Source organism: Corvus kubaryi, unplaced genomic scaffold (assembly GCF_017639235.1).
Source record: "Corvus kubaryi isolate FWS band 111438036 unplaced genomic scaffold, C.kubaryi_AGA036_p1.0 64999, whole genome shotgun sequence".
Lineage (NCBI taxonomy): Eukaryota > Metazoa > Chordata > Aves > Passeriformes > Corvidae > Corvus > Corvus kubaryi.
Window position 1 is genome coordinate 223,633 of NW_024581680.1, and position 14,562 is coordinate 238,194.

General features: G+C 39.8%; 1 protein-coding gene across 3 annotated transcripts in view; it reads right to left on the minus strand.

Annotated features, from left to right (window-relative positions):
* Positions 1 to 14,562, minus strand: part of LOC121672837 (tomoregulin-1-like) — a 111,491-nt gene that overhangs the window by 12,688 nt on the left and 84,241 nt on the right. For all 3 annotated transcript variants that reach the window (XM_042045741.1, XM_042045742.1, XM_042045740.1), the window contains exons 5-6: positions 10,299 to 10,395; positions 742 to 890 (exon numbers count right to left, since the gene is read on the minus strand). In XM_042045741.1, coding sequence (XP_041901675.1) covers positions 742 to 890; positions 10,299 to 10,395 — 246 coding nt within the window. The remainder of the gene's footprint in view (positions 1 to 741; positions 891 to 10,298; positions 10,396 to 14,562) is intronic.

Sequence of the window (14,562 nt, forward strand, 5' to 3'; positions counted from 1 at the left end):
CCTCCCATACAACCAGGTTGGTATCACATCTGGTCAGTAACCCTGGTGTCCAGACCAACACCTGGCACAACTCAAGCTGTAGGTTTTTAACTAAAAACTTCACTGTGGTATGGACCTAGGTCATTTTGGTGACAGTCTGTTTTGGTGTTGGAACTGCCCAAGTTACAGATCTAGATGTAACTGGCAAAGAGTTGGTGGAAAGCTGTTATTCCACGTGAAAGTCCTAACTGCAAGCCCCCAAAGCTGAAAGGTTACAGACATGATCAGCTACAAAGCAATAGACAGAGGGCTTCAGTGGACCATTCCAACAAGGAATGGAAAGGAAATTATAGAATCACTTAGGTTGGAAAAGACCCTTAAGATTAATGGATCAAAGTTTGTGCAATCGAGGCCCAACTTGGCACACCTTGGAAGCACATTTTACTGCCCACAGCAACAAGAGGGAAGATTTCCCACACAGGCATATTCCTTCTGTTCTCCTACCATCCCCTCATGTAAGAACTGTTGGATTATTGCTTAGATTTTCCCAAGAGCTTTTCCTGTCTTTCCAGGTAACAGCAGCCAGAGAAAGGTAATGTAAACACAGCACTATGTGTGTAGCATCGGGAACTCAAAACTACAGGTGGTGAGTTCACTGATAACTGCATCATTGACTTCTGACCAAAAATGGAAAAGGGGAAGCTCTACCAAGCCCCATTATGTCAGAATTTACATTTACCAGAAAACCAAAATTAATCCTACCTGAACAATGCCCAAGATGCCTGATGTCAATCTGCTCTTGCCTCAGACATGACGCCTCTCTGACAAAGCATGGATTGTTATAGGAACTTCCATCAGAAGCACATACAGGATTAAAACTGTATCCACTGCAGTCTATGTTACATACACACCTGTTAATTGAAGCACACAGCAAAACAAAATTGATGTCCAGCAAACAAAAATTAAGTCATGTTAAGTCCTAAGTAAACACGAGCTCATACACCAATGCCAGGAGGGGAGAGCATGCTGCATGAGGATGCTGAAGAAGCCATTGACATCTCAGGCTTCCAAGCAGAATGTACAAAATTTTGAATAGATGCTTCAGTGTGCTTTTCAATAATGTATTAATGTTTCTTGTAGTTTTACTCTGATATCAATCTCATGGAATACACCTGAAAATTGGAAACACATTACTAGGAAGATTTACTACATTAATATACCAGTATGTAGTGTTTGTTCTCTAGTGTGAACAAAACCAGAAGAATATTCTACTCTTTTTAGAGTCAAGATCCTTGAGAGAGAAAACAAACAGGACTCCCTTTTCTGTTAGGCAATAGAAGCAGCTCTATTTCAAAGGCTGTTTAGACTCAATATGCTTGGTTAACTGTGTCATTTCAGCAAGACTTTCATTCATTCCTTTGAACGTTAACAATAGGTCTATTATGTTGCATTTAAAATGGGATTATGCAATCTGAATTATTTCATATTGCATCCCATTAACATTTTGGTTGTTTAGGATGAATCATTTTCCAAACAATTTGCAGCTAGGGATTGTGAAATGAAAGTGGGAAAAATGAAGACCTAGTGTGTAGCTGGTTCGTAACTACACAAAGGTAGGACAACCCCAGACTCAGACAGGGCTATGACCTGTTCATGTTTAGATACATTTGTAGCCCCAGAAAAAAGTCCTGAGATTTTACACTTGTGAATTGCATAGGAAAACTTTCCAACTTTCCAAGCCCCACACCCCCTTACTATTTTAATCAATATTCTGGTTTCTTCATTGTATTCTATTCTATTCTATTCTATTCTATTCTATTCTATTCTATTCATTTCTATTTTGAATCAAAGTTTCTGTGTATGTTTCACATCACTCTACAAGCTTCCCTCCACTTTTGGGATGGGGTAAATAAGAAATGTGGCTGCAGAATGAGGGGGAGGACAAGGTGGCCACCATGTCCAGCTCTCAGTCATGCTCCTCCTGATGTTGTGAATGTGGGAAGGGCCACTCTGCACCTTCTGAGAAGGTGGCAGTGGGCACAAGGTCCTCTCCTTGCCAGAAAGCTCTACAGGGGGCAGGCACATGGTCTGACCATCAGGAGTTACCACTAGATTCATCTTGATTCAGTCTTGTAAGTCACAAGATGGGGAAAAATGTCCAAGCTACCAACTTACCAGGTTTTTTATGTTCTTTCCCACTGTTCCAGATAAAATTAAACTATTAAAGAGATGTAGGTAGGCCTCAGGCCAGTAACAAATCTTGCAGCAGAACCCAATTCCGTGCTGCAGAAACACTGAAAATGGCCAGCATACTTTTCTCTCTTCCTCTTCTTCCATGAGCATCTTTTTTTGCTTAATTTAAATATGCTAATTTTGCAGGTAATTTTTCATGCCTATGAACTTCAGATTGCTTCTAGAACATCTCTAGTGCAAACAGGGTTTTAAGTGCACCTGCTGACAGTGAAAAACTGCCCCAGGAATGAGTCTCTACACATCTTAGGGACCTACCTCCGAGTACTGATGAAGCCTCTAAATATCAATATGATGAACACATAATTTTTCTTACTAGAATTGGTGATGGTTGTAAACTTTAGAACCAGGATGGAAATACTATTTTGTTTACATGCTCCCACATGATGTTAGGACTAATAAGGGGTTTATTAGGATTTACTACATACAAATAAAAGGCTCATAGCTCAGCAGTTTTGCATACTTATTGACACAAACTAGCAGAGAGCTGGTCCTCATTTGCATGACACTGTCTGTGCACAGACAGATACCTTTGCTCACCCTTAAATCTGTCTGTAGTCACCATCCAATGTCTGTAGCATTATGGTTATGGCTGGGTTTTGTCAGTCCTGGTGACAAATAAGGTGAGTTTTGAAAATACTTTTTTCTTCCTCATGGTGACGTTACAGGCTAGCGTTGAAACTGCTTGGAAACTGCTTATGTTTCCTGCTTTTCTGTGTTTAGATTTAACATCTAATATTAAATGCTTACTTTTTCAGAATTCTCAAATGCTTACATTAGGGGTGGTTATGAATTCCTGACCATGGTTTTCTGATCAACAGTCTCAGTCTTACCTCTAGCCATCTCTTTAATGTACAGAAATTTCAGATGTTGACCCCCTCCACATGTATCTGATTATCTGTCTGGTGCCATTAGTGACTTCTTTGCCTATGACCATGATGCCAAGTTGTACTTCCAACCTTCCCCAGCCAGTTAGTTACTGGTTACTTCACAGAGCTGTCTGCCATGTAAAAGCAGGTGGTTTAACTACACTGTGGCATAATTAATAGTTGGCCTGATGTACTTTAAAAAGATTGAAACACTTATTCCAACATAAACCTCTGAAGCCTTCCAGAGGGCTGAAAGGGAATAAGTTCAGGTGAAGACACGGCTTGGGTGTAATGCTCTGAAGGGACAAGGCCTCCACAGATGCAGTAGTGTGGCAGAGAGGGAGCCAGGAGCACATGTTAGAAACCTGCACTCATCAGAGAGTCTGCATAGGGTGCAGTGAATTTGTTCTTGCTCAAAGACAGTTTACACTAGACCAAAAATACATTCGGGACTGCGGCAAGTGCCAAATCGTGAGATGAGAGTTGTGACATATGGGAAGTGCTGCTGTTGACAGAAAACATGAAAAGAATGTTGTTTTTAACTGCTCAGTGTTTGTGAAGGTAAAACTGTGGGACAGCAAGTTGCTGCTCTGATGTTGCACATCAAACACTTCAAACTGGAGCCTGGGTCCCTGTGAGAGGACAGTACCACCACAGACTGAAGAAGGGCAGCTCAGGAAAGTATTGGAAGATTAGCCAACAAACCCACTATGAAATACTGAAAATATGCTATATCCTGAAGTCAGAGAGCTAAAGAGGGCAAACAATAGCTTGGTACTGAGATGACAGGAAATCCAGCTGCTTGATGGAAGCCAACTCCCCTCATCAGCCAGTTTGGGAGCCAAAGCCAGGAAGAAGTCAAAGCTCAAGGCTGCCAAGCACAGCCCATAGGTCTGAACCATGCCACAGACCATACAAGAGGCACACAAAATATGTGAGAAGACACAGCAGACAGTGAGAATGAGCTAAAAGTGGTAGCAAAAAAAAAAAGCTTAAAGGGCAAAAATCTTATCAGAGGCCTTTGCAGGCAGGAAAACCTGTAAGAGGCACCATGAATTATAGGCTTTGTTTACCTTCACAACTAAGACTGAAACTGAACACAAAAGTGCAGTCCCGCATTATAATCTTTCCCTGAAGTCTCTCTCCTACTGGGCAGAGAGCACGGAGAGAACAAAAGGACAATGCAGAGAGCTGCTCATAAAGGCAGGGCAGGACATACTTGAGATCATGAAGGGGGTGCAGGGACACCTGGGAGAAGCACAAGAGTGGCACCCAGGAAGAGAGTGAACCTTAACTGTAAAATTCAAAAGAAAAGAGTTAGTCACTTAAGGGAAACCCACTTAACAGAATTGTGTATTAAGGACATCTTGAATGTGCTTGATGCTTCATACCAGAAAGAAGTGAATGAGTGCTTCAAATTTTTGCTGGAAAAGATTGCTGTAAAAGCCACACTGGAATAAAAGGAGTGAGAGCCCTACAGACATTTTTTTTCCACTGTAACCTTCTTATTGGTTTTAACCAAAAGGATTTAAATAGGTAGTTAATGCTCCACATTGATGTCTTGCTGGAGGAGGTTGCTGCTTAAAGTCCTCAACAGATCTTTTCTCTCTCTTCGACTGGGAAAGTCAACAGGATATATTCAGATGTTTTCCTGCTGTACTAGGGTATACAGAAAAGATCCCTGAATTTTGTCACCTGTCATCAGAGAGCTGACACCTTAAGAAAAAAGGCACCAGCTTGTTGTGAAATGTGCTTTTAGAAGTTGCATGCATATCATTCATTAACACCATTAGTTAAACAGAAAAGCATTTGAATTTCAAGAAAGTACAAAGTGATATAATTAAACCAAACAGATTTTTTTGGGTGGTTTTAATAAGCAAGAAATGAGGATGTACAACTCATTTTTTTGGGGCTACTAGGTGTAACAAAGAAAGTGTGCTTAGTAAAATGAAGTGACAAGCTCAGGCTGTAAGAGCACTTGCTGCTATTAGTAAATTAATTAGATCCCCAGAGATCAGAACACATTTCAAGGCTCCCTTTTGTTTTCAGGCTTCAAGGTGTATGTGGTCTGTTGGAAGTTCTGTGTGCTTAAAAACCCTGGTAGGTTCAAAGAACAGAGAGGAAACAAAAGGAAGGGAAAAGCATGACTGACTTGTGGAGTGGGCTTGGCTACTGGGAGAGCCGGGCATTTCCAACCAACAGATCAGGCTGCTGCATTTCTGACCACCTGGGATTTGCTCACAAATGTATTTTTCTGGCCTGGCCTCACAGGGGGTGCTGCTGGCTACCCCTTCCCAGTAGCTGACAACAGGAGGCGTTCTCAGGTACTCACCAATTCATTGGCACATCTGCTTAGAGATGTAAAATGGAAGCACTAGAGTAAAACAAAGCGTGTGAAATGCACACAGATGGATAAGGGTATGCTTGATAGAATAAATTTAGGTGAATTGAAATAGCAGGGGTGCTGCAATTGCAGGTAAGAATATAACCATGCCAAATGAAGGATTACTTTTCATTTGATGCTTCTTCTCTTGTGTGCAATTCTTCCCAGATGAAAGCAGAACTAAGAAAATCTGGATTTCAAAGTGATTTTTCTATCCATTTGACTAGAGTTGGATCTTCATCAGGTTTTTTGTGTATTTTTTAAAATCCCTTTATAGCACAAGAGAAGTAGAATTTGATTCTACAAAGCTTCTCTGTGCCCAGCTTTAACACTCTGTCTTTACTTCTGCCCAGCAATTCAGAACACCCTTTGAATACCATAAGCTTCAGCTACTTTCCAGACATCCCTACATTCCCTTTTTCATTTTCATGGCATGGCTCTCTCTGACCACTGTAGAAATTTAGTCTTTACCTGCAGTGAGCTTCTCACAGCATACATGGTGAACTGATGTTTGCTCTCTCAAGAGCAGCCTAACCCTCCCTCCATCCTCAAATAACAGGAACCTTCAAAGGTTTGGCACATACTGCTGCAAAGATCATTAAAAATATACATTAAAAAACCAGACCTGGATTATTATCCATCTAGGCTTTATTCAATTTCTTAATAGGGAAAAGACCACTATGTTATTCCTCTCATTTCAGAATATCCTGTAGCCTAGGTTTTCATAATTCATAATCTCATGACACAGTTGTAAATCCCTTGTTTAGGCTGATTTTCTTTATTGTCTGAATGGTTTGTTTTGTACACAAATATTTAGGATTTTTTTTTCCTGTTGGATCAGAAAGCTGTGAATTGCATTTACACAGGATTTAGATATCCTTCCTTATGAATACCTACACTCAATATCATACTCTAAAAAGTTAGTTAAAAACCAAAAGGTTGGTAAATGAGTGAAAAAGTGGTCAAAAGAAGGAAGTATAAACCTGCATGCTGGACTTCAAACAGGCCAAATCTTTCCCTGGAGGACAAATTATATGGACGAGGCAGAGACTAGAACTTTGAAATGTCCACACTGGCATTTCTAATTGTTATTACTGAGACTTCTGAAATTCTGGTTTGGCCTTTGTGAAAACAGACACTATGTAAATGTAGGCCAGTTGAATCTATATATTTCCAAGGCACCTTTGCTTTCCAAAGTATATCTCATAAAATGTTAATCTCAAAAGGTCTACTTGGGGATCAGCTGTCAATCTTTCTTGAAAATCTACATTATAAGTCAAAACATATCTTTGACAGGATAGTACACTTATTAAAAAAAAAAGACTGAATGTGCTCCGAATCTCATTTCCATACTTCATCTGTTAAAAAAAATAGGTAAAACTGAGAACATGATAAATCTGAATTTTTACAGTGAGGCTGTTTTTAAGTTAATGATTTCCTTACCAAAGACAAAATTAAAAAAAAAAAAAGATGACCAGTTAAGTGGGGCCCTGATGAGATGGAGGAACCTCCAGAGGTCTGAAGATGACAGGACTGCCACAGGACAGATGGTGGGTGGACTGGCAGGGAAGCAGCTCTGCAGAAAAGGACCTGAGGGCCCAGGGGAGCAGCAGGCTGGGGGGGCTGCATCACAGGATGGTCACCAACAGAGCAAGGGAAGTGACTCTTATCCTCTATTCAGCACTCATGAGGTCCCATGTGAAGCACTCTGTCCTGTTTTGGGACCCCCCAGTAACAGCAAATACTCTGAGAAACTGGAGAGGCTGCAGCAGTGAGGCACTGCGATGGGAAGAGGGACAGAGCATGGGCTGTGTGAGGAATGGCTGGGGGCACCGCACCTCTTCAGCCCGGAGAAGAGAAGACTAAAGAAGTGACTACTGTCACCAACAATCCAAGAGGGGTTCTCAAGAAGATGAGAGAGAGGCTCTTCTCAGAGGTGCATGAAGAGGAGTGAAAGATTGCTGCAAGTAGCAAGGAGAGAAATTCTGTTTGAACACAAGGAAATCGTTCTTCAAAGTGAGAAGAGCTCAGCCCTTGAACAGATGTGCCCAGATGTCAAATTTTTCTTCATGGAGATGGTCAGAGCTCTCCTGGAGAAGCCCTTGAGCTCACATGGATGAGTTGCAGGTGCAGTGCAGGGCAGGAGCCCAGACCCTCTAGACATCCTGTATTTGTATACTGATAGGATGATCTGTTTATCTCATTAGTAACCAGTAGAACTGAAAAGCCCCGTGTGTGCTAAGAAAAAGTCTGGATTCTCCAGGGTATATCAAGAGCAAGTGTTTACTGTGTGTATCATGAATATGGCTTGAGATTATCTACTAAACATTAGGGGACAGTTCAGCTAACTCATCCAGTTACTATCATGGAGCAAAATTCTCCTTAAATGCCACCTGTAATCATGTGGATCGCTCTATTAAGTGTCTTAACATCACAAGGTGCAAGCAAGGGCTGTCCAGGCCTAAGAAACCTACTTGAACAGAACTAACTGTATTTTTTGTTTGTGGTTCAGTAGACATTACCACACTATTCACAGTTCCAGTGGCCATTCTCATGTCTTAAAAAGGAAAATCAAAACAATGTTTTCATGAAATTAGGGTGTTTTGTGATTTGGTAGAATTAGGGATTGTATCGGTAATCTAGTGCAAATTAGAATTAAATGATAATTCAGACCAGCAATGTTTATACAAGTCTAATGAAAGATACTTGTGCTGCCAATAACTTTATATGTCATGATATAAGTTTATGATGTCAAAACCTACACTGAAACACAGCAGGAAAGAGAATAAAAATTAGATGTAAAAATCAGTAAAAATTAGATGTAAGGGGTGCTCTACTAAAGTTTCCCAAACAGAAGATTTCAATCCTATCTTGTTTCTGCCAGGTAATTAACTGTTTTGATTTTAGGAAAAAAAATATGCCAACTCCTATATTCTACTTTAACAAGTTTGTGACTTGCTATGTGGCTTGTCAAAATCAACCTTGTGGAGGCAATCTGAGTTAACAGAGCCTGATTTATCTATGTTTAAACAGTGAATATCACTGAAGCTTGTTTTAATGGTCAAAGGTACTGGGAAAAAATTAAATTATATTAAATTTTTATATAGAATTGAAAAATATTATCCAATAAATTGCAAATAATGTACATGGGAATATTTTCTAACTTTTGAGCATTTTCTACATAAAAGTTTTTGTTTCCAATTTTTTTTTAATGAGGACTAATTAAAGAAATCTTAGAGGCAAAAGAGCACTCTCTGTCTGTTGTCAAGAAGCGGGAGCCTGATTTCATTTTGTATGAGTGGGATGTAGGGAATAAATCTTCCGCTCTCCTCAGCTTTTTCCTAATTTTCTTATAGATACTATATAGCTGGAGGAATGCCAGCTCTACAAGTGCAGAAAGACTAGGCAAGCTCTTACTGAGGTTGACTGCTTCGGGATTTATTTTTCAAAGCCAAAAGAACATCTCAGTGCATATAACAACATATATATATATCATCTATACCATCTTTTCAGTCATAAATGAAGCAGACCAAGGCAATATTCCAAAAAATTATTAGTATTACAGAAAACAGCTCTAGGGCATTTGTTTCTCTCCTGGAAAGAGCAAGCCTACTTTAGGACTATGGTATTTTATGAAAGGTGAAGTATCATGCTAGTATTCATGGGCACTATTACTATTTTGCTTTCCCTTGTATTCTATGATTTAATCTTGAATGCACATCTTGAATATTAGTGCTAAGCTGCTTTACTGCCTGAGATGTGTTCATGCTGATATCCTGTAATAAAACCTTGTGCAATTAAGACATATTTCAACATTAAATGGATTCCAGCTGGAAGACAAGAGAAAGGAGAGTGATGTTTTCTCTGATTAGTGATGTTCAAACAGTGTTGTTCTGAGATGTTGTTCCCTCTGTGAACACAAAAATGTACCATTTGCAAGTCTCTCAAACACCTTCATGTGCTGTGTCTGTAGCTGTAACCCCAGTACCTGCCACCAGCCCAGACTCCAGCAAAGCTTATTCCATACTGGTGGCCACTGCCAAGACAAAGGCTGCTGGGAAACAAAACACCATCAACAGATGGGACTTCTTCTGACTCCCTAAAAACCCCTTAAAGCCTCATGGGACTGTCTGAAGAAGCCCTTTCCTTCATGGTATTTCCCCCCTTTCTGAGAGCCACCCAGAGCCTGGACAGCCGGAGTATAAAATAACCAACCACCTTGAGTGAGGAAATTTGGTGCATCTGCTTCTGCATTATGGATTGTCTTTAAAAGCTTCTTGTTTCTTGATAATTTGCTTTGAACTTTGACAATAATTAATATTTTTCATTCATTTTCCCCCGGGTGCATCTAAGATATCAAATGCCACAGTGAGTTTAGAAGAAGTGACTGGCTCAATTCCCCAGTTCAACTTTGTGTTTAGGTCCAAGCTTTGCACTGATGAAAATAACTGCCTGTAACACTTTATGAACAAGGAAAACATAGAGAAAAACAGCTCAGGGGTTGAATAATCAGTATTTATTTTGCATTCCTGTTTGGTTTTGGGGTTGTTTTGTTGGCAGCATAAAACAAATCAAGGCGCTTTGTTTGAAAAATATTAGCTAAAATCTTTCCAGTAAAACTCCCTGTTGTTTTCTCCTACTACTTTGCAACTGCAGATGGTTTGTTCTTTACAGACACATTTCAAACACATTATTACTGAACAGCACTAAAGCTTCAGTTAGCAAGAATAAACATAGTGAAGCAGATAATAATATACTTTGCTTTTAATATTTTTTCCCTTTTGTTCAGTGATATTGTTAGGGGAAACTTTACATACCCGACATTTTCTGCATCTTCATCACACTCAGCCCTATATTTGCAAACTCCACATTTTGAGTGTTTTCTCTGAACTTCTGTCCCAGATCCTTCATATTCTGAAAAAGAAAATAATAGAAAGCATGACTTTCAAATTAAGCTCTGTTTTTGCTTACCCAAATCCATTTGCCTTCAGGAATACTGTCAACATAAAGCTATCGGGTACTGAAGCTATTAACCTTAATAGCACTTCCTTTTTGAAAGTCAGTCAATTGGAGGTTGGCAGGATTGTACCACTGATAGAAGAGTGTCCCCGAAAACGCTAGTGCTTCATTGATTGGCTCTTCCTTTATACTTATTTCAGTCATTTTTATTTATTCCCGCTCCACCAGGCACATAACTGGCACTGACATGTCCCAGTCACATTTACTCTTAATTGCCACTGATAATGCATAAACCCTGTCCCTTTTGATGTCCTTGAATATTAGGTACTGGGGATTTAAATACTATTTTCTGTGACAGTCTTTAATTGTAGATATCCTTATGCAAGGTTGATGCTTGCATTTTTTCCCCTTTTTGATTCCTGACTATGAGATTAGACTATGCTCATATGTCATATATGCCATGGTGTATTTTCCAGATTACTCTGTCTAGTTCTACAGGAATAAAAGAAAAAAGTCATCCTAACAAGAAACTGGTAGAAATGCTACGTATCCTAAAAAGAAAAATCAATTATCTCAAATATTCTGATCCTAAAAACATCTACATTAATTTTAGTGTTGACATGGACATCAAAAGTCTTCACCAAGTAAAAGAGAAATAAATTATATTCTTACTGTTTCAGTACCATTAACCACTCTTATTTTTGATTTTTAACAAAGTGATGAAGGAGAGCTATGTATTTGAAAGGAAGGAAAAGAACCACAGAAATCTGCAGAGGGAGTCGAGATCCACTTAAAGTATCACAGTATCATGGTGGTGCACAGCTGACTGCACAAGGCTGCCGGATGGACAGAGATCAAAGTGGTTCCTTTCCTCACAGCAGCTTTATGTGCTGTAGCAACAGTAAATCAAACATCACCAATGAAACAGCTGAATTTGCGTTCTTTAAATACAAACAGGAAAAAGAAATCCACAACAGCTCTTCCTAATTTCCCTGGATCTTGGCTGAAGGGAATCTCTCCCTCCAACCTGTGGGGATGTGTTTCCATGAAGAATAGTGCAGGTGAGACTTGCAAACTACCTTCTGTCTAAAGCATGCTGTGCATTTTCCAGAGATTAATACCGATCAAACAAAATTCACACTGTAGAAATTCTATCACCACTCTTATCAAGTTGCAGTAGAGGTCATCTGCTTTTATCTTTACAAATGCACATCTTATTTGATTTCTCCTTCTTTCTAGGTACCACATTCCTATGCCTACATTCAGCAAATGTCCTTTAGCATCAGATTTCACTTTTCCATGCCAATAAATTATGCCCTATGGTTTGAATAACTTAAACAAATGGCACTGCTTTCATTCATGGTATTTCCACTTCTTTTTCTGTTCTTATGACCCTTGACACCCTTTGCCAGTGCCCTTTGTCAATTGACACCTTCTGGAGTTACAGGTACAAGAGCTGGACATATTGTTCCAGAAAAGTTGTCATCAAAGCCAAATACCATCTGTGACATTCTTCACTGTAAACATCCAACAATCATATTGCTTTTTGACCGTTTTTCTGCACTGACAATCATCTTTACTTTATTATCCACTTTATTGCCCAATGAGTCCTTTTCAGGGTCAACAGTCTGTAGGAGAGATGTATTCCTGACATCAAGGAAGAATTAGCTAGGTCCTGGGCTTGCTACAGATAACTGTCCTCAGACATTAAATCCTGCCTGCTTATGCATCCTGTTAGCTCAGTGACCTGTTCTCTGTGATCCACACCAAATCAGTGCCGACTGATTTGCTCCCAGATCACCAGTAGAAAGGGTCACGGGGCCAGGAACATTCTCTAGAAACACACTCATTTTCTACAGCCTCCTTAACATTTCAGGATCTATTGATTTGCGGTATTTTTGCACATTAGATGTGCACCATGTGGATGTTGTGTTCTCTAGTTACTTAGACTTGTATGAGATTAAAGACCACATTTGACTGAGAAAGGTTACGGCTCTGTGGTGGTACATTTACATAAAATGTTCTGTCGTACAAATGCCTTTCTTGGAAAAATCAGTTTAAAAAAAGATAATTTTCTCAGTAAAGGTTTTCCATGAACTCCTGGTGACTGGCATTAAATATTTTTTCCCTCACTTAATTCTGTACTCAGATGACTTTTCCACCTTCTATTTCACTGCTGTGCTTCTCATAGGTGCCAGAATGAGAGGCTGTTGCTGCCCAGTCATCACATTTAGCTGTTCTGAAAATATTTGTATATTATTTATCATTATTCTACTGAAGAAAAAGAGACAAAAAAGTCATCAACAACCTAAAGAATTCTTTACCATCCATTTTAAAGCTTTCAGCAGCAAACCTGGCAGACCTGCTGGTTACAGAATACCTCTTCAACATTTGGTTCTTAATATCCTTCTATGGTACCCCTAGCATGGAAACCATTTCATCATACCCCATTTATACTATCTGACTTGACTGCAAATGCAACCAGAATGCTTTACTGGCCCTTTTGCTGCACTACTAGCATTTCAATTTTGCAGTGGAGCAAAAGAAGTAACATACCACACACACACACGCACACATGCAACATACACACTTTTCCTCCTGAGCTCTGGTTCTGCTCCCTGTGAATGCCCCAACACCTTTTTATTTTCAGAAACATAGCCCATAACTACTTGTTCATTGTTTCTACATACTATTTGATGTAAAATTCCCTTTCTTTCCTTTTCTCCTCATCCTAAAATTGCTTTCTCTACCTTTTAAAATTAGGTTTGTTTTTAAAAAAGTGTGACTTTTTGGTTTTTTCTTGATCAGAATTTGCTGGACCTCATGTATATAGGTCACCTACAATTTTCAGAAGCATCTTTCACTACTGGCTGCATTATGTTTTGATAGTAGAAGCATTAGACGCTGTGTATAATATAGACTGAAGTCCTGTTGTGGTTTAGGAATGGTACTCCCCATCCAGTGTCCCCAGCGAGAATCTCCAATCCATGTGCTGCTCTCTGGCTCCTCTGCTCTCCCCTCCCCTTTGCCCCTTTGGTGGGATGAAGTGGCAAACTGGAGGCACAAAAGGTAAAACTCACAGGCTGAAGTAAGAACAATTTACTGGAAACAGCAATGAGATAAGAAAAGAATAGTAACAGCAACAATATTAATAACAAAAGTGCACAGAAGAGAGAGTGATTCACAAGCCAAAATGTTCACTGCAGAGCTCAACTGGACTGCAGCCATGCTGCCTCGACCAGAAAAGAGCCATTCCTTCCAGAAAAAGATCCCTTTTCCTTGCCCCTAGCGATGATGTGAGGTGGTACAGCATAACTTCTTGGTCCTGGCCTTGTCCCCTCCTGGCTACTGCCAAAATGATAGTTGTCCTGGCTGGAGCCAAGGCAAGTCCTTCAAGAAAACAACTTTTCCCACCAATAAGAGTAGATGAATGTTGTTTTTCAACCTGAATTGATAGCAGACTTGTACACCGGTACTCTGTTAAAATATGTTAACCCATTAATATTTGAGAGCATGTTTCTCTGGTGTAAATGTCTTCAAACAGGCAATATATCCCTCGACAAATTGCCTCTCTCTCCTCCTTTCTCCCCCACATTTGATTGTTCCTACATAGGTTGTAGGCATTAATTTTAATATTCCAATCAATCAGATCTTCCCAGCAGGTTTCAGTAATAACAATTAGGTCAAAATATGCTCCCAAATGAGCAATTCAGGCTCCTCTTGTTTATTATGCAAGCTTCTAATATTGCTATATAGATGATTACAGAATTTCTTCTTCTTGGTTTTGTTGGTATCTTGATTAATCCTGTTCTTGACATATTAATTTGATGTTGAGTGAAAGCTCATTTTCCCTCTCTTTTCAGCTTCCTTACATGTTTCAGGGCAGCGCCTCATTAATGCTCTGTCCTTCAAAAGAAACAAGGCACAAAGAAAGGATCAGTGACTCCCAGTTGTCTCTCTGAGCTGTGCTCCCTAACACTTCTGCTTGAGTCATCATTCCTCTGCAGAAGATGGCCAGCTGTATCTTAGGAGCTGCAGGGTAGGAGCCTGCCAATGGACAGCAGCTCTAGAGGAACTGGGCAGCAGTAAATTGCTTCCCTCAGCAACTCATTTGTGTGCTCC